This window comes from Phoenix dactylifera, chromosome 4 (genome assembly GCF_051530095.1).
Source record: "Phoenix dactylifera cultivar Ajwa chromosome 4, Ajwa_hap1_PhDact_Kaust_v1.1, whole genome shotgun sequence".
Lineage (NCBI taxonomy): Eukaryota > Viridiplantae > Streptophyta > Magnoliopsida > Arecales > Arecaceae > Phoenix > Phoenix dactylifera.
Genome location: NC_143193.1, coordinates 1,208,070 through 1,230,191, shown reverse-complemented (window position 1 = coordinate 1,230,191; position 22,122 = coordinate 1,208,070). Strand labels below are relative to the sequence as shown.

The window sequence follows — 22,122 nt, the reverse complement described above, 5'->3', positions numbered from 1 at the left end:
GACTGGGTTACCTCCTTTGTCGCTTGGCATTCCCGCGGTTTTTTTTTGTTTATATCAGACGTTCCTCCACATTTATACTTTTTACTTTTCTATGATCTGGATAGCTGTACTCATATTCGATCTACATGAGATGAGTAGCTGCTTTTATCAAAAAAAAAAAAGAAAAAAAGAAAAAAGAAAAAGATGCCTCTATAATTTTTAAATAAATTTAAGAACACCATGTGCCTCGTCTTATCCAAACAATTGCCATGCATCGAGCATGACTCCAGAACAACCTAACTTCCGTACTACGTTATACGTGGCAACTTTAAACTAAAACGTACAGACAAATCAGGCGGGGTCCACGTGCACTGCTATCTTACTCCCTAGGAATACCAGAACTCAGCTTGAAGTCGCCACTCTCCGTCCCCTGCCGAGAAGTAGAGGCCAAGTTATAAGACTCTCACCATCGAAAGCATCGCTCTCTCTCTCTCTCTCTCTGGCCCTTCTCCTCCTTCCGCTGCCGCCGCGGCCGTCCGCCTCCATCTTGAGCGGAATCCATGGCGATCGACCCCATTCGCCGACGTCCTCCTCTCCTCCTCTTGTTCCTCTTTCTCTTCGTCGGAATCTGGGCGCCGGTGGAGTCCGAGTACATCGCATACAACACCACACAAAGGATCGTCCCCGATAAGCTCAACGTCCACCTCGTCGCCCACACCCACGACGACGTCGGCTGGCTCAAGACCGTCGATCAGTACTACGTCGGCTCCAACAACTCCATCCAGGTTACCTGCACCCAACTCCGTTCACCATTTTTTCCGAAATTTTTTTACTGATTTTTTTTTTGTTGTTGTTATTTTTGGGTACTAGGGGGCTTGTGTGCAGAATGTTTTGGATTCGATGGTGACGGCGCTGCTGGCGGATGAGAATCGGAGGTTCATCTATGTGGAGACGGTCTGTCTGGAGTTCTGTTCTTTGATTTGGGTTTGGTGGGGGAGTGTTCGATTTTGAGTTGGAGTTGTTGGTTGGGATTAGGGTTTTGATTTCAAGTGATTGCAGGCATTCTTCCAGCGATGGTGGAGGCAGCAGAACAATGCTATCAAGAAGATAGTGAAGGAGCTAGTCAGCTCTGGTCAATTAGAATTCATGTAAATTCTCACTTACTTTATAGTAATTATATCATCGAACATTAATTGCGGTTAATTATTCTCACAATAAAATGCTCCATAATATCAGTGTTCTTGTTGACCTTATTTTTTTTGTAATCATTTTCTTTTCTGAATTTTTCAAGCGAACTGCATTATATGAGCATGGAGATTTTTGGTTATTTGCGTATCCCTTTTTTTTTGCAAATAAAGATTTTCTTTTTTAAAAAAATAACCTTTGGTGTAATTTTCGGGATTGAAGAAATGGGGGCATGTGCATGCACGATGAGGCAGCGGTGCATTACATTGATATGATCGACCAGACAACACTTGGGCACCGATTCCTCAAGCAAGAGTTTGGTCAGACTCCAAGGATCGGTTGGCAGATAGATCCATTTGGACATTCATCAGTGCAAGCTTACTTACTTAGTGCAGAGGTGTTGCCTTTGATTCCTCCTCTCTCCTTCTCAAGCTCTTACTTTTTATTTCTTAAATACACTCCACATCAGGCTGTGGGTTAGTGATGGGTGTTAGGATGTAATTTCTAATGAATTGGTTTCTGGTTTATGTTATAAAGCTCAACATTCAATGCTAAAGACCAGGTTGACTTGATATTCGTGCACAGCATCCGTCAAGAGAATTATCACTGCCCAACACTTGCCTTATCTGCAATAGATTTTAATATTGCCTATTAATTAATCTTTTGACTAGTCTTCCTTTTCTTAATACCTGATCTTCTTTGTATCTTGATCTTAGTTTGTGATCCATAGCATGCGATGCTGATCTATACAACTGTCACTTTCCACTCTAATGGAGGAAAAAATGCTGCTTTTGGTAATTAATAATGCCCACTGGACTGATCATTATTGAAGAAAATTAGCTGATAAATCAATGCCCTTGGCTTTAAATGTTTGATCTGTAAGTTGAACAAAAACATTCTTACACTGTGTCAGAAAGGCACATGAGCAGGTATTCATGTTTCTTTGCTCATTTTCTCTGTTTATTAGTTGAATTGATCTTTGTTCATCTCCCCCTGATTGCTTTGATCCACTTAGTGTTATCTTCCATTTCATTTATTTCTATCACTTCTATCAAATTACTACATTCACCTCTCCATCCATCTAATCAATGGTAACATCCTTCCATTGCATCTCTTTAGTTGAACAACTGAGAACCAGCACTCTTTCACATTCAGTGATGCAATTATTGCATCCTTTCAGTCTGAAAATGTATTTGCTTATTTGTTTTCTATATTTCAGAATATGCATCTTTTCTTCCAACTTTTATGGATTCATGTTCATAGGATGGGACTCTAGTTTTAACCTACCACAACCCTTTTCCTTTATCTGGGCTTAGGACCGGCTATGTACAAAACATAGGTGGAGGACCTCCTTTATCCTCCTTTCTTCCCACTACACATGGGTGGGTTGCTGAAATCTTCTTACAATCTGCAGGTTGGATTTGATGCTCTTTATTTCTCACGTATCGATTACCAAGACCGGGAAAAGAGGAAAGACCTGAAAAGTCTGGAGGTTGTCTGGCGGGGTTCCAAGACCCTTGGCTCATCTGCAGATGTGAGCATCCTGTTATACACAATCTCTTGGCACTTGTCTTATAGAAGATACATCAGTTCGGAACCTGATTATTGTTGGCACTATTCTATTAGTATGTCACTTGATTTGTTGAATCACTGTAACTTTTTTTGCATTACACTGTCTAAAGTATTTTGTAATGTTTATTCTTTCATTTTAGATTTTCACTGGCATATTTCCCAAGAACTATGAACCTCCCCCTGGTGATTTTTATTTTGAAGTTAATGCTGAGTCTCCTGTTATTCAGGTGATTCTACTGACAAGTTCCTTAAATGTTTTGGATATATGCTTAGGAATTGACCTTTGTGTTCCTTTTTGGTGTAGGATGATGTACTTTTGTTTGATTATAATGTTGAAGAACGAGTGAATGATTTTGTAGCTGCAGCTATAGCACAGGTAGGCTGATTTTTAGCTTGATTTCAGTCCATATCCCCATTTTCTTTTCGCACTTGGATTCCTGAGTTCCTTGAGTTCCAAAGTTCATTAAAAATTTAAAATGCTTGTACAAGACAAACTATTTGGGTATTCTCTGTGGAATCTTATTAGTCTATCTTGAGACGTGTAAAAGAACATGGTTTCTTTAGAAGTTCATGCGAAGCTTAAGCATAAATTCTGGTATATTTCTGCAAAATTGTATGAAATAAGTGAAAGTTCCAGGATGATGCCATTTGGTGTGGGTACGACAAGTTGCATGGAATCTTGTGTACGGTGAGAACCGAAGTTATGTGGACACTTTACAACTTTCACAGTGTCAATGCCTTTTGAAGCTGGAAACAACACCACATTCCTCGGCTTTATGACCATGGAGTGTTATGCCCACTTGCACAATTCTTGTTGATTCTCATGGACACTCAACTGCAAGAAACATTGTCGGAATTCTACACCATTTCAGTTATTATAACCTAACATGACGTTACGCTGCATTCTTACAGTTGGAATTTGAGTTCAAAATTGTGGCGGTGGAAGATACATGTTGGGTTACAAAATTGTGAATCCACATTTAATCAAGACCTACAACATCTAAAATGATTACATAACCAAAATTCCAATGTTTTAGATATTTCTTTTCTCTAGACTGAGTGTTCATAAATGTATGGCGAGATATGTAAACTTAGAATCCATATAGTTGTTGATAATTTCACATTGTAAATTACTTTGGATTCAAATACTTTCAATCCATGAACTGAATCAACTATTTAATTTGTGCATCTTAATCACTAGGATTGTCCATTTCTCTGCCAACCAGATATATAGGCAAGAAATACCTAAAACATTAGATTTTCGATTTTGTAGGTAATTTAGATGTTTAGGTCATGATCCTTATTGCTGATGTGCAATGTATTTTGCAGCTGCATCTTACTTTCTTTCTTTCTTTCCTTTTTTTCTTACTTCTATTTTTTTTGGAGAACTATGGTGGGAGTGCCACCTTGTGATTTCACATCAGGACCTCTCCCTAGTGCTAGCCTGGATGAGAGGGGTGCCAACGGGAACATCCTAGTTTTGTTAGTTGCAGTGATACAATTTAGGTTGATACTCTATGCATGCATATACACATATACATGTATGCATGCATCCATGTGCATTTGCATATATGAAAGTGCTGGTGTTCTGGGACTTCAGAGGCTGAAGTTTTGGCTACTCCAAGACTCCTTGTCGCTTTTTCTGCATGTCATGTTTTGAGGTAAACTAGGTAAATATTGCTTTTGAGTGCAACATGTATAGTTTCTACTTTCTATAGTTGGTCTAGGCTCCCTGAAATTGTTTTATTATAACATGCTTCTGGTATATGAGAAATTTTGTAAGAAGTTGCATTTCTTTGCAGGCAAATGTGACGAGAACAAATCATATCATGTTTACCATGGGGACAGATTTTAAGTACCAATATGCGACTTCATGGTTCAGGCAGTTAGATAAATTCATTCATTATGTCAATAAGGTAATTTTTTTCTGCTGGCACATTTTCCAAATACTACCAATTCATTATTGTATGTTTGAGGCTTTGAACAAAAGAGTATCATGTTTGAAAACATGTCTCTCTTTTTTACCCTTCACTAGCAAATTTTTCCTTATTGTTTGTGAAATACTGTGGTCCGAAGCCCTATAATTGTCTCAGAATTTCCTGTAATAGGAAGGATGGCTTGTATGTTTGAACTGATTTTAAGTGAACTTGTCAAAAACCTGTATCTATGGACTGCTTATTTGGAATGTTCCTTTGAGCACATCTGCACCTGTCTCTAATAGCAAAAGTCAACTTCATTCCCTTAGTAGTTAGTAGGTGACTTCCACAGTACCTTTGACTGCTTGTCTCTGTCCTTTCGGTCTTATCTTCCAACTTTCCAATGGCTTCGAAAATGAGCACTCTCTAATGTGTGGTCAGTTGAAAGGAGGGACATACAGTCATTGCCAGGAATGTTACTTTAATTTGATTATCAGGCTAACGAGCTTGAATTTGTGAGTTTTCACAGTTATATCCATTTTCTCTGTAAAATCTGGGATTTGTTATCTCCTTCTGAAGTACTGTTTCCCTGCACTTAAGGATGGGCGGGTCAATGCCTTGTATTCAACACCATCCATTTACACTGATGCAAAGTATGCAGCAAATGAGTCGTGGCCTCTGAAGACTGATGACTTCTTCCCGTAAGTTAAATATTTAATATGTGTAACCACTATCAATTATCTAGAATTCTGTTGCATCTGTACAGAGAATTAATGTTTATATTTTCAGATATGCAGATAATCCAAATGCATATTGGACAGGGTACTTCACAAGCAGGCCTGCCCTAAAAGGCTACGTAAGAACAATGAGTGCTTACTATCTGGTAGGTTATCATTCACTTCTGTACCTATTAAATATTAAAATTTTAAGGTTGTTTGCAGTTTTTATATTTCTAAATGTATGTGTTTATTGTTTATCATTTGTCTTTATGAAATGTTGTATAAGTTCAGGCAGCTCGGCAATTGGAATTTCTCATAGGAAGAAAGAACTCAGGCCCCACAAGTGACAGTCTGGCTGATGCTTTAGCTATATCTCAACATCATGATGCAGTTAGTGGAACAGAAAAGCAGCATGTAGCAAATGATTATGCCAAACGATTATCAATTGGCTATGCAGAGGTGATAAATTAAATTTAAGCATATTATAGTCTTATGTTTCTTCCACGTCTCCCTTCTAAGATAAAAAACCACTTCGATACTTTGATATTATTTGCAGGCTGAGAAGTTAGTTGAATCTTCACTTGCTTGCTTGACAAGTTCAGACTCAAAATCAGGGTGTTACAAACCAGCGATGAAGTTTGAACAGGTAACAAATAAATAGTTATTTCTGTTCATATGTTAGAGCTTCTAATATTTCATGCAATTATCTGTCTACATCATACTGCTGACTTTGTGACATGATCACTTATAGCAAAATGCTGCTAAAGTGAATGGCAGTTAAAGTATCAATGGATGTCTGGAGATGGTTTTCTTGGACCAATACCATGTTTTTCCACCTCTCAAGGATCTATTTATTGAACTATTAAAGATATGTGCTACTTGGATTATTGTTAAGGTCAGAGTTTGCATGTGCAGTGATACAGTGTGTTTCTGTGAATGTGGAACCACACCTTACGAAATTACCTGTTATGCTAACTGCAGCCATGCAAACTGCTGCATTTTTTGACTTTGCTAGATGTATTCTACTGACTTTAACTTTTGAGAAAATAGATCATATAAGCATATTAGTGTGTAACTGCTGCAATTACTACGGTAATATTAGATGGTGTCTTTTCTAAACAATACCTAAATAATGCCTTTTTTGAAATTATAAACTCAGATTATATTTACTAAGTAAATAAATGCACATGCTAATTTGCTGGAGATGAAACATATTTTTGAAATACAGTATAGTTGTATTTTTCTAAAAGATTTTCCTCGTTTCTTTTACACAAGATTTAGGTTTCTGTTTTCCCATTTCTTGCATAACTTGTGGGACTTTGTAATTATATATTTCTGATCTGTACTCTCTATTTTATGGATAAAACTTGAGTAAGAATTTTGTCTCTCAATTTCTTGAATCTTAATATGAGTTTTTTTCCCCAATTTGCAGTGTCCTCTTCTCAACATAAGTTACTGTCCTCCATCTGAACTAGACTTATCTACTGGAAGAAACTTGGTAAGACTTAGTTCGACATTTCATAGTTCGTTTCTTCTAATGACTTACCTGTTTGGGGTTCATGCACGTATTCTGTTTAAAAATTTCAGGTTGTTCTTCTCTACAATTCTCTTGGGTGGAAACGGGAGGATGTCATCCACATACCTGTATGTACATTGATTGTGTGACTCATCCTGATTCTTATTAATATCATTTTTATGTTATTTTGATTTGTCTTCTTATGTGAATGTACTGTATGCTTATAAAGAGCTAAAGTCCTATATTGATTGCATTATCTCTTCCGTCAGTGTTCAATGATATGATCTTGCCTGGTCAAATTCGAATAATGCATCTGCTTGATCTGCATATGGTAAGAAAGAAACGATTGCCTTATAATATCACCTCCTCCCGTAGCTTTATAGGATATCAAATTTATTCCAATCTTACATCTAAAATATTCCAATCTTACATCTAAAATGTTTTCTATCTGGTAAATAACACACTCCCCTATGGTCAGATCTGGCAATCTGGCATATAAGAAGTTCTTAATATGGTGTACAATGCATTATTTTCCCCTCTTAATGCCTTTTAACCTTGCAATTCATCCCAGCTTTATGGTCTTTTTGTTGATCATTGCATTCTCAATCGAATTTTGCAAAAATTTTACACAACTGGCTCCTATTCAAAAAGATCTACATGAATCAGTCCCAAATTCATGGTGAAGCAAGGTCCGCCGTACCGACCGTAACGACGTACCTGTGGGCGCCGGTACCGGTACGGGCCGGTACCGACTGATACAAGGTGGTATCGGTTTTTAAGACCAAACTGGATCGGTCAGAGCCGGTACCGGTTCGGTACGGGCTGAACCGGCAGGTATGGGCCGATTCAGTATTCCTTGTTGTGAAGGCAACTTTGGGCTGGAGAGGAGTTTTTCTTAACAATTTAAGGCATCCAATTGATCATAAGGGGAACCTGGTTGACTAAGCAGTTTAAGCTCATCAATCAAGGAGCAATACTCCAAGATTCCACTACTTGGATCCCTTGATAGAGTCCGGTTATAGATAAAGAGAGAAGAAGTGATAAGAAGAGTAAATTTAATGAAAAGCACCATATCCTCTTCATGGCACTAATATTTTGCTCTTTCATTTCCCCGAATATATATTAACCACTTGCCTTTTTCATTAGTGAAATAAAATTGTGTTTATATTGGGATTATGCAATTGCTTTCTTTTCTTTCATTTTTTTTAGAAAAGTTCATTCTCAACTGATTTTTTATCAAACATGCTACAGGTTATCAGCGAATCTGTTGTTGTTCATGATTCTGAAGGAAGAGAAATTGAGTCGCAGCTTTTACCTTTGGCCGATGCTTCAGTCTATATAAGAAACCACTATGTCAAGGCATACTTAGGCATATCCCCAAGTGTTAAACCTAAATTTTGGCTTGCATTTCCAGTATCTGTACCACCTCTTGGTTTCAACACTTACTTTGTTTCAAATTCAAAGCAGCCAGGTGAAACTTGTCTATTTGCTAGATTGTTGTTTGTATGATAATTTTTGGAGTAAAAGAAATGGTTTCTTTGCTGATGAATAAGTGCCACTGCAGGGGCCGCCATGTCGTCACTGTACTCATCACAAGGAAGTAAGAGTAGCAGTATAGAAGTTGGGCAAGGACATTTAAAGCTTCTGTATAATGCAGATGAGCGAAAACTATCTCACTATTTTAATACCAGAAACTTGGTATGCATTTAAATAGGCACTTTTAGGTGTCATGTTAGGACTTGTAATATTTATTCTTTTATTTATTTAAAACTGCTTCCTTCCTACCATGATACCATCTTTAGGTTTCTATTCTCTCTGTGTATCCCATAGTCGAAAACTGCTTTATAAGATTTGGTAATTTCAAAATCTAAATGGTGAAACTACAAGTTATCTCTGCCAGTTTGTGGTCTTCTATCCGCTGAGAAATTATTTTAGGGAACTGTTATTATTATTACCATTATTTTATTTTATCTTTTTTGGGGAGGGGGGATCAGGGTGGTTCTAAACCTCATTTATGTCTAAAATAATTTTGTCTTTCTCCAAGGTGAAAGCAAATGTTGAGCAATCATATAGCTTTTATGCTGGCTATGATAAAAATGGCACCGACCTTCAGGTATATTCCCTTGTTTTAAGTGATAAATTTACTAAATCTTGCACTATGTTTCTCCAATATATATAAGCTAGCACTAAAAGATTGTTTTGCTTGTTGAAGGCATCTGGAGCATATATATTTCGCCCAAATGGTTCATTTCCCATAAAACCTGAAGGACAGGTATCTAATGCTTTCTAAAACAATTGATTTATTGGAAGAAAGGACCTATTCATGATGATTTCTTAAAAAAAAGTCATGGAATTTTTCATTTGGTTTTTTTACATATCACACCCAATATTTTGTTGATATTACATATAAAACTTCTCATGATCATTATTTACAAATCGACTCAAATAATTTTCAGCTATTTTGCCGCAAGTACCTTGGGTTAGGTTTACTCTAGATTATGGACGAGTGCTTGTTTAGGTGTTTAGGTGAGATAATTGTAAGTTAGGAGATGAACTTACCCCTGTCCCCTCTTCTTCTCCTTCCATTTTCTCCTTCCACTCCTTTCTTCTTCTTCTTCTTCTTCTTCAAAACAATGGTGTCTTCTGTTCCAATACAAAACCATTTAATACCCTCTTCTTTGCCACTCCTTCTCCCACAAAACCCCACATGTAACCTTCCATTCCCCATTCCCCAACAGGACCACCCCCATGAAAACACCCTCCGCCAAGCTCCAATTCTTTGAGCTTATGGGCAGCTGCGACCTCTACAATGGCAAGCTCCAGTGCCCTGCTGAAGAGACCCATCTCCAAACCCTTAACCCTAATTTGACGGGTTCCCTTCTCTGTCTCCCCTCGTCCTTCAAGAAGCCTTTGAGAAGGAGCTACTCGACTTCATCGACTGCCTCTCATAGCTAGAAGGGACTCAAAAGATTCGCTGAAGAAAACCGATCGAGCGCTGCGCAAGAGGAATCAAGGATTGTGTTATCGAGCTCGAAGATGAAGTCAGCGGGGTTGCTGTTGTTGTTGCTGGGGATGATCATGACCGTGAAGAACCCCAAGAACTCATTCTACATGTACTGCAGGATCATTCAAATGGTCAAGAATGGAAGGTCATGTTTTTATTTAAGAGTAGGAATGAGGACGTGCTCATCATTTTCTTGCTCGATGAGATCAAGCGAAGGGAGAAGGGGCCTCCCATGGTGAATCCTAAGTCTGCTAATACAAGTAACGGACGTGGGGATCTGATACCCAAAAGGAGGGGAAGGAGAGCAAAAGCGGGGAGTTCAAATACCATTGGCAACCCCATCATCTCAGGTGAACCATCCTCTATTCGAAGAAGGGGAGGATGACAAGTAGGAGGAAACTCTTGGATCTGAATGTGTTACCGTTAATATAGCTATGGCGAGCTCAGAGACTGGTAAGAGAGAGGTTGATGTGTCGACTCATAAGGTGGATGATCTCACTAATGATATGATCGAGCTCGAAGTGGAAGGGGTGGTGCAATAGTAGATGAGCTTGCTGGGCGATGGGTGGGGTGGGGGGGCTACACTGGATGACATAAGGTGGGCTTTGGCGCCATGAGAAGAGGTGAAGGGGAACCAATGGGTGAGGATGGTGTCCTTGATGGTGACAGAGGAGGGATGAGTTTTGTGGGGGCAGGTACGACTTCAACAACAAGAGGGAGGAGTGTAAGTGAGATTGAGAGTCATTCATATGGCTCTTGGTTTGGGTCCGTGGACGAAAGCCAAGCACTTCTTCTAGATGGCCTTTGTAACATGGCCTACAAGATTCCCGAGATCAATCTACCACTATGTTTCCTTCTCTTATCATGGTTTTTTGCTTCCCTTTCTAAAGAAATTCAAGATGAGAGTTGAGGGAAAGAAATTTTTGTTTTCTCTTAATTTTACATTCATCATGTCTATAGATTTATATAAGTATAGCCTATTTGAAATTCAAATTTGAATGAATTTGAAATTCAAATTTATAGCTGTTATGACAGCTAAGAATTCCCCTTTTGGTGAGTCCAAATTTGACAACTGTTGTGACAGCTAGGAATTCCTCTTCTGGTGAGTCCAAATTTGAATGAATTTGAAATTCAAATTTACAGCTATTGTGGCAGCTACGAATTTCTGGGATTGGGCTTCTTCTTCACTTGCGCAGAAGACTCGGACTCTTCTGGTGAGTCCGTTCTAACACGTCCTCGCAATCGAATGGGCAGTTATTGCACATGAAGATTGACTCGAAGAAGCGTAAACCTCACAATCGATAGAGGTTTTGTGAGTAAATTGGTTATCAGATCTTTTGACGATAAAAATGACACTTTCAGTTGTTTCTTCATCACCTGTTCTCGCACAGTATGGAAACTGATTTCAATATACTTCGTTCTAACGTAGAAGACTGGATTGGAGGAGAGGTAGGTAGTACCTATGTTGTCATACCACAATGTAGGAGTTTTCTGTAAGGGCAAATGAAGATCATTAAGTATAGATTGCAACCATTGAAGCTCAGTAGCGGTGTTGGACAGGGATTTGTATTCTGATTCAGTGCTACTTCTCGCAACTGTTTGCTGTTGTTTGCAGCTCCAACTAACTAGGTTTGCACCATGGAAAACACAATAAGCATCAACACTTCTTCTGTCATCATAGTCCCCGGCCCAATCAGTGTCGGTGTAACCATGCAGAGTGTGATGCGAATGAAAGGATAAGTGGAGACCATAGGAAATTGTGTTTTTGAGATACCTTAGTATTCTTTTAACAGCTTGCCAGTGAGGTATCCGAGGTTGATGCATATATTTGCTGACTCTGTGGACTGCGAATGCGGCATCTGGTCTGGTAACGCCCAAATAGTGTAAGGCGCCAACAATACTTCAATGGAGATGGGGATCATCAAATTTTTGACCTTCAAATTTTGATAACTGGCAGGAAGTAGACATCGGGGTGCTGCAAGGTTTAACTTTGTTTAGAGAAACATTTTGTAAAAGATCAACTATATACTTTTGTTGAGTGAGAAAGAGACCAGAGGGCGTCCATAAGGCTTCCACTCCAAGGAAAAAACTTAAGTTGCCGAGGTCTTTGACAGAAAATTCTTGGTCGAGTAGGTTGATGATTTTGGTGACTTCATGAGTATCGGATCCAGTGATAATTATATCATCAACATAAATGAGAAAGTAGATATGAAGCTGACCTCGATGCAAGGTGTACAAAGAACTGTCCACTTTGGAGCCAATGAAGCCATAACTTTGCAGCTTATCTGTTAAGCATGAGAACCAGGCCCGGGGAGCTTGACGTAGTCCATAAAGCTTTTATGAAGCTTACAAACATGGTGAGAAAAGTCTGGATGTGTGAAGCTAGATGGTTGGCTCATATACACGTCTTCTTGCAACACACCGTGTAGAAAAGCATTTTGGATATCGCTTTGATGAAGGCACTAGTTTCTGGGCATTTCAATGGACAAAATAAGCATGATAGTTGCCGGTTTGACAACCGGGCTGAAGGTGTCAGTAAAATCGACTCCTTGTTGCTAGTGGTACCCTTTTGCTACAAGGCGGATTTTGAACCGCTCTATTGTGCCATCAGCTTTCTTCTTAATTCTTTATACCCACTTGTAGCCAACCAAGTTGGCATATGTTGGAGGTGGTAGCAAGGTCCAAGTACCATTGCGCATCAAGGCATCAAATTTTTGATTCATAGCCTCCCTCCAATGCGCATATTTGGAAGCTTCTGTGTATGATATGTGTTCTGTAAGTTTAGGCAATGATTCTGCAAGAAGAGCTTTTGGCAATGGATATTTTATCTTGCCAACAAATGGTTGTTTCGGTTTAAGAGAGTTTGTCTGAGATCGTGTGGTCATGTGATGAATTGATTGTTGTGGCAGCGGAATAGTGTGTTGGTCGGTCTATGCAACAGCAGCATTTGAGCTGGGGTCGATATCCCTTGCTGGAGTTCGATCAACTTCTATTTCTATATTCCCATGTTGAGTGTCAGAGATTTGATTATATTCAAGTGGCATGGTCACAGGAGAAGACTGAATGGTACCTGCATGGTTAGTTGATAAACTCGAGAAACTAGGAGATATATTGATCATGGAGGGCAAAGGTATGACATCAGGATTTGATGGACTCTTATCTAGAGTGTGGGAGGCAGAAGGAAATACGTTTTCATTGAAGACTACGTGTCTGGACACAGATTTTTCCAGTAGACAGATCGAGGCATTTGTAGCCTTGGTGGCAGAGACTATAGCCAATAAAGACCCATGTTTTTGAGCGAAAATCAATTTTATGTTTGTTGTATGCTCTCAAATTTGGCCAACAGGCACATCCAAAGATACACATGAATTGATAGTCAAGTTTCTTGTTATAAGCCATTTCGAAAGGCAATTTTTGTTGGAGAATTTTTACGGGCAATCGATTGATAATATAGGTAGCTGTTAAAAATGCATCTTCCCAGTATAATTGTGGGAGATTGGAGTGAGCTAACAAAGCTAAACCCATTTCAACGATTTGCCTATAATGCCTTTCAATGGAGCCCATTTGTTCATGTGTGTAAGGACATGCTAATCGATGATGAATCCCATATGTTTTAAAAAATTGATTAAGGCAATGATATTCGCCTCCCCAATCAGTTTGTATAGCCTTTATCTTAGCGTTAAAGTGGAGTTCTACATATTTTTGGAGCTGAAGAAAAATTGATTCAGCATCTCATTTTTGTTTAATTGGAAAGAGCCAAATGAATTTGGTGAAAGCATCAGGGAAACAAACATAGTAACGTGATCCATAACTTGAAATGACCGAACTTGGTCCCCAGACATCAGAATATAGTAATTCTAAAGGTTTTGAAGCTTGAAAAGTTTGTATCAAAAAAAAGTTTGGAAAGTAGAAGCATGAAAAGGTAAACTATGGCTTTTAGGCATCTGACACTCAGGGCAAACATGTTGCCTCTTATTCATACCAACTGGGAGTTTAGTTGCTGAGATAACATGATTAACAGTGGGAAAGGACACATGTCCCAACTTACGATGCCAATCAGTTATGGAGACTCAAACACCAACAAAGGCTGAAGGAGATTGTTGTTGAAATGGCTTCGAAAAACAATATGAACCATCTTGTAGATGGCCTTTATGCTGGATGCTCCTCGAGTAATCCTTTATCAGGAAAAAGTTGTCATGAAATTCAAAGTAAACGTGATTGTCATGAGCAAACTTATGAACAGAAAGAAGGTTCTTTTTAATTTGAGGGATAACAAGAACTTGATCTAATATGAAGGAATGAGAGGGAGTAGATAGTTCAGCGGTACCAAATTGAGAAATGTTCAAACCTGTGCCATCGCCAACTTGAATTTGATCAGATCTATTATACTCATCGCTGCGAATATTGAGGTTATTAAGATTGGAAGTCAGATGATGAGTGGCTCTAGTGTCGGGATGCTAATCATTCTCAGAGTTTTGCTGATTGGAAGCGACCATGGCTTGTGGATTCTTTTGTTGAGGTGGGTGGAGATAGGTGATATCAAAACGATAGAAGCACTTGTGGACTGTGTCCGGGCTTTCACATAATTGACGCCAAAGTGAGGAGTTATTGTTACCATAGGAATTGCGGTTTGAGATGGGATTGTTTTCTTGACTATTACCTCTACCAGCATTATATTGCTCATGCCGCCGTCCTCGATAATTATTGGAATTGCCGCGGCCTTGGCTCGAGGTGTTGTTTTGTTGCCTTGTTGCAACGTTGGCATAACCTCCTGGTAAGGGTAGGGGCTGGTTGTTGTGGATGATGCGAGGCTCACTAGTGAAGAGTAGGGAGTATACCTCTTTCAGTTGTATTGAGTCCTGGCAGGAGTTAATCATTGCAACTATGGAGTCGTACTCGGGGCCAAGACCCGCAAGTATGTAGGTTATGATGTCATCACAGATCATCGGTTGACCAGCTATGGCAAATTCATCGATGAGTCTCTTGATATGCATGAAATAATCAGTGGCCGACATGTTACCTTTTCAAGCTGTTGCGAGTTGAGACCACACTTGGATGGCTTTGGCTCTAGATTAAGCAAAAAAGGCAGTTTCAAGGGCATACTAGACATCTCTGGAAGTTGTACAGTGGACAACTTGAGCGAGCACTTCATCAGTGAGTGAGGAGTTGATTACACTAAGAATGAGGTTGTCTTGTCTATCCCATACAGCATAATCGGGATTTGGAGAGGTAGAGCCGTCATGTGCAGTGAGCTTGGTAGGAGGTTTTTTTTGCAGTGCCATCAATGTACCCGAACACTTATTATCCTTGAGGTATGGCAACATCTGTGCTCTCCATATGGGGTAGTTGTTGCAGGTGAGTTTGGAGATATTGGGAGTGGAATTGGGATTGAAAATGGGAAGAGAGGTTGTTGTGTTATTGGAGGTAGAAGATTAAGGAGAAAACATATTGAGTGACGTTTGTCTTAGGGCTCTGATACCATAAAGAAATTCAAGATGAGAGTTGAGAAAAAGAAATTTTCATTTTCACTTAATTTTACATTCATCATGTTTACAGATTTATATAAGTATAGTATATTTGAAATTCAAATTTGAATGAATTTGAAATTTAAATTTATAGCTGTTATGATAGATAAGAATTCCTCTTCTGGTGAGTCTAAATTTGACAGCTGTTGTGATGGCTAAGAATTCCTCTTCTGGTGAGTCCAAATTTGAATGAATTAGAAATTCAAATTTGAATGAATTTGAAATTCAAATTTGAATGAATTTGAAATTCAAATTCAAATTTATAGCTGTTGTGGTAGCTACAAATTCCTGGTATTGGGCTCTCCTTCATTTGCGCAGAAGACTCGGACTCTTCTAGTGAGTCCGTTCCAACACTTTCATTACGGACCCAGTCTAGACTAACCAAGTGTCAAGTGGTCATTTACTACGCTTTGTTAACTGAGCCAGGGACCATGGTTCATTGCAATGAAGATAGGCCATTTTGCAATTTAAATTGATATATTCTGGGTTGATTTATAAATAGTGATAGATAAAATATTGGGTGCGATATGCAAAAAAACTTGTTCGTTTAAGTTGTCGTATGCTAATGTTATCTGCCGTAATAGGCGCCTTTGACGATTCTACGAGGACCTATATTAGATGAAGTGCATCAACAGATCAATCCATGGATATACCAGGTGATCTCATTTCTAAGAAGAATTAGTTTTTTGCCTATATATTATCAAGACATTATAGTTTGGTAATCCAGTCATGTTCATATGATTGTTATTGGATGTGCAGGTTACCAGAGTTTACAAGAGGAAGGAGCATACAGAAGTCGAGTTTATAGTTAGCACATTCTCAATTTAATATATGATGCTAATATCTTTTTTCTTGCATGAAGTTGGGGCATGATTAGGTCTCCATGCTCCAGTTTCTTTAGTGTTTCTGTTGTTTATTGACCTAAATGCTTATTCCCTAGAACGTTCATGATGAAGACAGTAATGATATGATATACTCAACTCTAGGTAGGACCTATACCCGTCGATGATGGAATTGGGAAAGAAGTAGCCACTCAAGTTACAACTACCATGATGACCAACAAGACATTCTATACAGATTCCAATGGGCGTGATTTTATTAAAAGGGTATGCTTCATTGCATCCTACTTTCTGAATTGATAATTAACCAAGGCAATATCCCAATATGTTGTCAATAGCTAGAAACTGAAGTCATTTGTTCATTTTTCATATGCCTCATAAGGTTCATGACATTATAATTTGCATTTAATGATTATATTTGGTTGAATTATTATGCACTGGTACAGGGGTTATATTGTGCATGTGCATGACAAAAGCCTCCTTTTAATTGCATAATATATTACAACATTTGCAGATTCGAGATTATAGATCAGACTGGAAATTACAAGTTAACCAACCTGTTGCCGGGAATTACTATCCTGTAAGTTTGCAATTGTAAGTGAAATTCCATAGATGCATTTCTGAAAGTAGCTGAGGTTCACATTGGCAAAATGGCCAAGCTCATGCTTATATAACCTGAGCTGAAATACATGTAAGAAATCAGACACTTTTCATTGTTCCCATTAGATGAACTGCCTAACTTTTGGGAGTCTGACTTAGCTAATGCCTAGAAAAATGCAAATAAGACTTGTTATGTTATTTCAGATTAATCTCGGAATTTACATGGAGGATAATGGCACGGAACTTTCAATTCTGGTAGACCGCTCAGTGGGGGGCTCCAGCGTACTGGATGGACAAATAGAGTTGATGCTCCATAGGTACATTCATCCAATTACTTTGATTCTTTCATAAATGTAGGTTTTACCTTATATATAAAATTCTTATTTCTTTTATATGACATTGATCTGGAATGTCATTGGCTTCATTTCTTCTGATGGTATAGGAGGTTGCTCCATGATGATGGTCGAGGAGTTGGAGAGGCACTTAATGAAACAGTTTGTATCAATGATAAGTGCGAAGGCCTAACGGTATGTATATGTTTTTGAGTCCTCAGAAAAACTCCTCCCCACTGGGGTTTACCCTTGTGGTGCTGAAATTATTTTAAGCTTACGTGTATGACCGTGGCACAAATATAGTTATCTACATGCAGTCTTAGGATGATGTTGCTTGAAAACAAAAGCCAGTTTTGAGAAGAAAAAAATGTCCAGAGGATGGAAAGCACATTAGGCTTCCTTGAGCATGGGTGCTCAAGGAGGCAAATTACAGTATTATTACACACATGAGTGCTAGTTTGAGAGTACATTTGTGTCATAACACATTATTTTTCTGACCAGTTCAGTAAGTGTTAGAAACTTCATCATTCTGTGATGAAAACACACAACACGTAAATCATCTTAACTGAGATATTTTTGCAAAGTCATTTTTTTGTAGGTAGTGCATGTGCAGTTCAATATTTTTTTTTTTTTTTTGCTTTTTCTTTTGAACAGGTTCAAGGAAAATTTTATCTTAGAATTGATCCATTGGGAGAGGGAGCTAAGTGGCGTCGGTCCTTTGGCCAGGAGATATATTCTCCTCTTCTTCTAGCATTCTCGGAACAGGTAAATTTGTGCCTGGTTATGAGTCTTTCTAATGTGTTCACTCTTACATGTGGTTTGCATTTGCATTTGCATTTTCAGGATGGAGGTAACTGGACAAGTTCTCACATCCCCAAATTCTCAGCAATGGACTCCTACAGCTTGCCAGATAATGTCGCATTGATTACCCTTCAGGTTTTTGTCTCTTTTCCACAGAGAGACCTTTCCAACACCATAGTTAACTCAATAGACCAACAGATCATATTGAGGAAACACATATATAAGCAATTGATCTAAGTTCTTTTGATCATGTAATTTTGACTTTATTTGCTTTTTCCGTTGCTCTTTAAAAACCATTAAGCCAACACAAGTAGTTGATGCAATTATATAACTTGAGTTTTTTTTTTTAAAGGTTTGTATTTGTTTGCCTTGACTTCCAACAAACTAGTGATGTCAGTGAAATCTAAGTCTCTGACATAACAAACTGCATAATACACCTGTCAAACCTAGGATATCTTGCAAATATGTCTTTCTTAAGAGGGGAGAGTTCTCCAGTCATGTAGATTGCTGAAGATTTTATTTTTGCATTTCACATCCATCCAACCACCAGAGATTTCTGACCTTTATTTTTCTTGACATGATCTCCTCAATTACTATTAGACTTCGGAGGAATATTGACCGGTAATGATTGCAGTTATGTAGCTTGCTGACCACTTCTCTGCAAATTGATCTAAAGTGGATACAAACATTTGAGTTTAGTTTAGTTATCAAGAAAAAAGAAAAATTATCCTACACTGCAAATATTGGAGCATTGCAAATCCTAAATCTTGAATCATCCAGTCTTATAATCTTGAAGAAACATGTTTTGAAACCTAACGTTTCCTACATCTGTAACCACATTGTTGGAAGCTAACTGTTAATATTAGCTTCTATGAGCTTGAAATGATTTATGAGAGCCAATGACTGGCTCTTTCAGAAATCTAAATTGCTAACGGTTGACTCAGACTGGATCTGAAAGGGCACTAACCTATTTTTCTCTATGGAACCAAGAAACGTGTGATGCAACTGAGATGGCAAAGAAAGCCTGTTTGTATTCAGATTGGAGTACCCTTGGAATTTGGAAACACATTATGTTATAATAGTACCACAATTAGTTTTATATGTAATTCACTTGTCACATGCCAAGAAACATGCATCTCAATCCCCTAGTCATGCTTGTTATAATTCAGGTGTCTTGTCATGAGCTCCAGGTCTTCAACATAAGGAGTGTAAATGTTACTGGGCCCTGTCATGTTTTGATTAATCACAGATGAAGTATGGTATTTATCCAAGTGTATTACACCTTTTCCTTACCATCTTTGCAAATTTACTGTCAGGCACTTGAAGATGGAAGTGTTCTCCTTCGTCTGGCTCACCTTTATGAGGTCTTATATTTCTTTCTATGTTTATCCAGATAACAGTTAAATGATGTGGCATCTCTTGCCAACTGAGCTTTGACAGAACTCGGAAATCAGTTTTTTTCATCTTTCCCATCTTTCCTAATCTTTTTTTTTCCCCGTGTTCTCAAGGTGGGAGAGGATAAAGATCTTTCAACCATGGCCTATGTGGAGCTCAAGAAAATGTTCCCTGACAAGAAGGTAAAACATGCAGCTGAACTGGTATTTTCAATAGAATTACCCTGACTTGTAATTGTAACAATTCAGGTCAGCAAGATCACAGAGATGAACTTATCTGCTAATCAAGAGAGGGATACAATGGAGAAGAAGAGATTAAAATGGAAAGCTGAGGGTTCTACAGGTTCAGGAACCGTGGTAAGGGGGGGTCCTGTTGATCCTACCAAGCTGGTGGTGGAGTTGGGTCCAATGGAAATCCGCACATTTCTTATCAATTTTGGGTATATTTTCTTCCCCAGAATGGGGCAACCTTGAATTAATGGTGACTCCCACCTTCATCACCAATGTTCTCTAGTGTATCCTAGTAATATTCCCACATTGTAACAATTGAAATTGTTATGAATAATGTCGAGTTGACTGTCATTTATGGTGGAGCAAGGACTTTCATATCTGAAGCTGATCAGGTATGGCTATCTGTTGATCATTTGATCTGTAAAAGCGCTAGTTTTCTTGTTTATGATGTCCTGAAAGTACAGCGATCGTATATATAGTAGGCGTTCAGGTTGTTAGAGGGTTTGAAATTGCCACAAGAAGCCCCCAATCATGGTGAAGTTCATATATAATCAGTCCATCACAGTTTGGTTTATGTAATTCTTGTTACATGTCAAGATAGCCCAAAATGTTTGTGTAATGGTATTTGTCTTACAGCCAAGGCTCAAAGGCATTCCGGTTTATTAGTAAAACCAGATAATTGTTATAAGGTAGTTTATAAGATATCTTTTTTTTTTTTTTTTTTTGATGAAAAGGTAGTTTCTAAGATATTGATATTGAGAGTTGAGGGAGGGAACTCATCTGATGGATTTTTATTTTTTTTTGTTCCAATAAATCATAACAGTCTTCATTATAGCATTCTCCCAGATCCTAAAAATTTTGCAAAATGAATATTTATATTTTGGTGCCCATTTGCTGTTGTGCAAATTGCATTGCCAGGGTCATCAGCTTGTGAAATTTAGCTTTTCTGAAGCTTGATTATCTGACAAGAAATGCTTTGGGCCAAGGCAAAACCTGGTACCAAGAAGAGATTTCAAGGCCATGTGTCATAAGGAGATTGGTGCTTTACACTAGGATCTCTCATGTTTGGTGTCGATATAATATGATTGATAATATAAAGTTAAATTTAGTGATATAATGTAAAGGGGTGAAATGGGCATTACAATTGTATGTAAGACTATTTCAAGATGGTCATGCAATACTCCATATCTAAAAAAAAAGGGTATAAGAAGTGTTTGACCAGGTATAGTTTATTTTAAGTCCATTTCTATTTTGCAAGTAGTATTTGGCTAACGTGAGATCTGATTCTTTTTACCCTTGAATTAGAGATTGAACCTATGCACGTTCATCACGAGGGGAACATCTTCATCAGCCATCTACAATAGTAAGAGCTCAGGGGCCACTGTGAAATATTTCATTCTAAAAATATTGTACTCTTTTTTGATATACTAGGGTTTATAATATGATTAGCTAACAGATTGACATTTGTGACCAACATGGTTGCGGTGTCATACCCACTGATGGATCACTCTAGAAATATGGTTATGGTTTATATATAATTACAATTCTATCACCATATAATATAAACTTTAATTTTCAAATCATCAAGTCAAATTAGTTAATGGAAAACGGAAAATGTTTAGCTTTCTTAACTACAAAAAAAAGGCTCTCTAATGGGTCTCATCAAAATAAGAAACTTTACATTTTGGGGATCATCTCATGCTTGTTTCACCATTTAAGCAGTCCCACTTTTGCTGGCAAATAAATTTAATATTTTAGTTACGATTGGAACATCAAGATAATATTTGATTCACAGATAAGAAAAAAACTTGCATATATTACATTTTTTATTTTTATTTCTTATTCTAGTTGATTTTGTTTTTGTGTGAATAAATTTGAATTTCTAATGGTAGAAAAAACTTTGAATAATTTAGAAAAAAATATTACAAATGATTTTTGATTAGATAAGTTGAAAAAAACAGATGCTTGCTAGCACAAGAGAGGGCTGGGCAATGCGAGGAGATAAATTAAAGTTTGCCAAATATAGATAATTTTATTTCCCTTCTCTAAGCTGAGAAGATTGGTTATAATGTATCATAATAAAATTATATTAGTTAAAGATGGACAAAGTTTTCATGCTTAACCGAATAAATTTTTTATTCAAAATTTATTAATTTGCAAATAAAACATCATCTAAGAAATATTTTAGATGCATTTATTGGAGTGCATATCTTGGTATTTAAATTCATAGAATATAATGCTAGAAAGTAAAATAATAGTCTGATGAAATGTTGAATCATATAGACATCAACTTTTTAACATCAATTGAAATGTTGAAGATACTTGCCAATTCGATACTCTATAGAATAGGCTAATGCAATTGACAGAGAGAATAATAGGAATGGGTGAATCGCCGGTTTATACTAGAATCAAAAGGATCTGCTCATAAGATCGCTCCTCGTTTCCTTCTTCAATTAACTGGTGACGACTCAATTTAATCAATAGCAACAATAATTTCATAAATTACAAC

The 22,122-nt window shown here is 37.8% G+C and overlaps 1 protein-coding gene across 1 annotated transcript; it reads left to right on the top strand.

Moving 5' to 3' along the window:
- The first annotated feature begins 355 nt into the window (after positions 1 to 355).
- Positions 356 to 19,964, top strand: LOC103708053 (Glycosyl hydrolase family 38 protein). The gene is made up of 29 exons (XM_008792813.5): positions 356 to 764; positions 850 to 933; positions 1,039 to 1,127; positions 1,387 to 1,561; positions 2,579 to 2,698; positions 2,877 to 2,963; positions 3,041 to 3,112; positions 4,539 to 4,652; positions 5,253 to 5,353; positions 5,442 to 5,535; positions 5,663 to 5,830; positions 5,928 to 6,017; positions 6,804 to 6,869; positions 6,959 to 7,015; positions 8,139 to 8,358; positions 8,452 to 8,585; positions 8,932 to 9,000; positions 9,100 to 9,159; positions 16,001 to 16,072; positions 16,176 to 16,223; positions 16,403 to 16,522; positions 16,770 to 16,835; positions 17,060 to 17,172; positions 17,298 to 17,382; positions 17,842 to 17,952; positions 18,031 to 18,123; positions 19,305 to 19,352; positions 19,497 to 19,565; positions 19,632 to 19,964. Exons 1-29 carry the CDS (start codon positions 540 to 542, stop codon positions 19,854 to 19,856), a joined length of 3,075 nt encoding a protein of 1,024 aa, XP_008791035.3. The 5' UTR covers positions 356 to 539; the 3' UTR covers positions 19,857 to 19,964.
- The last annotated feature ends 2,158 nt before the right edge of the window (positions 19,965 to 22,122 follow it).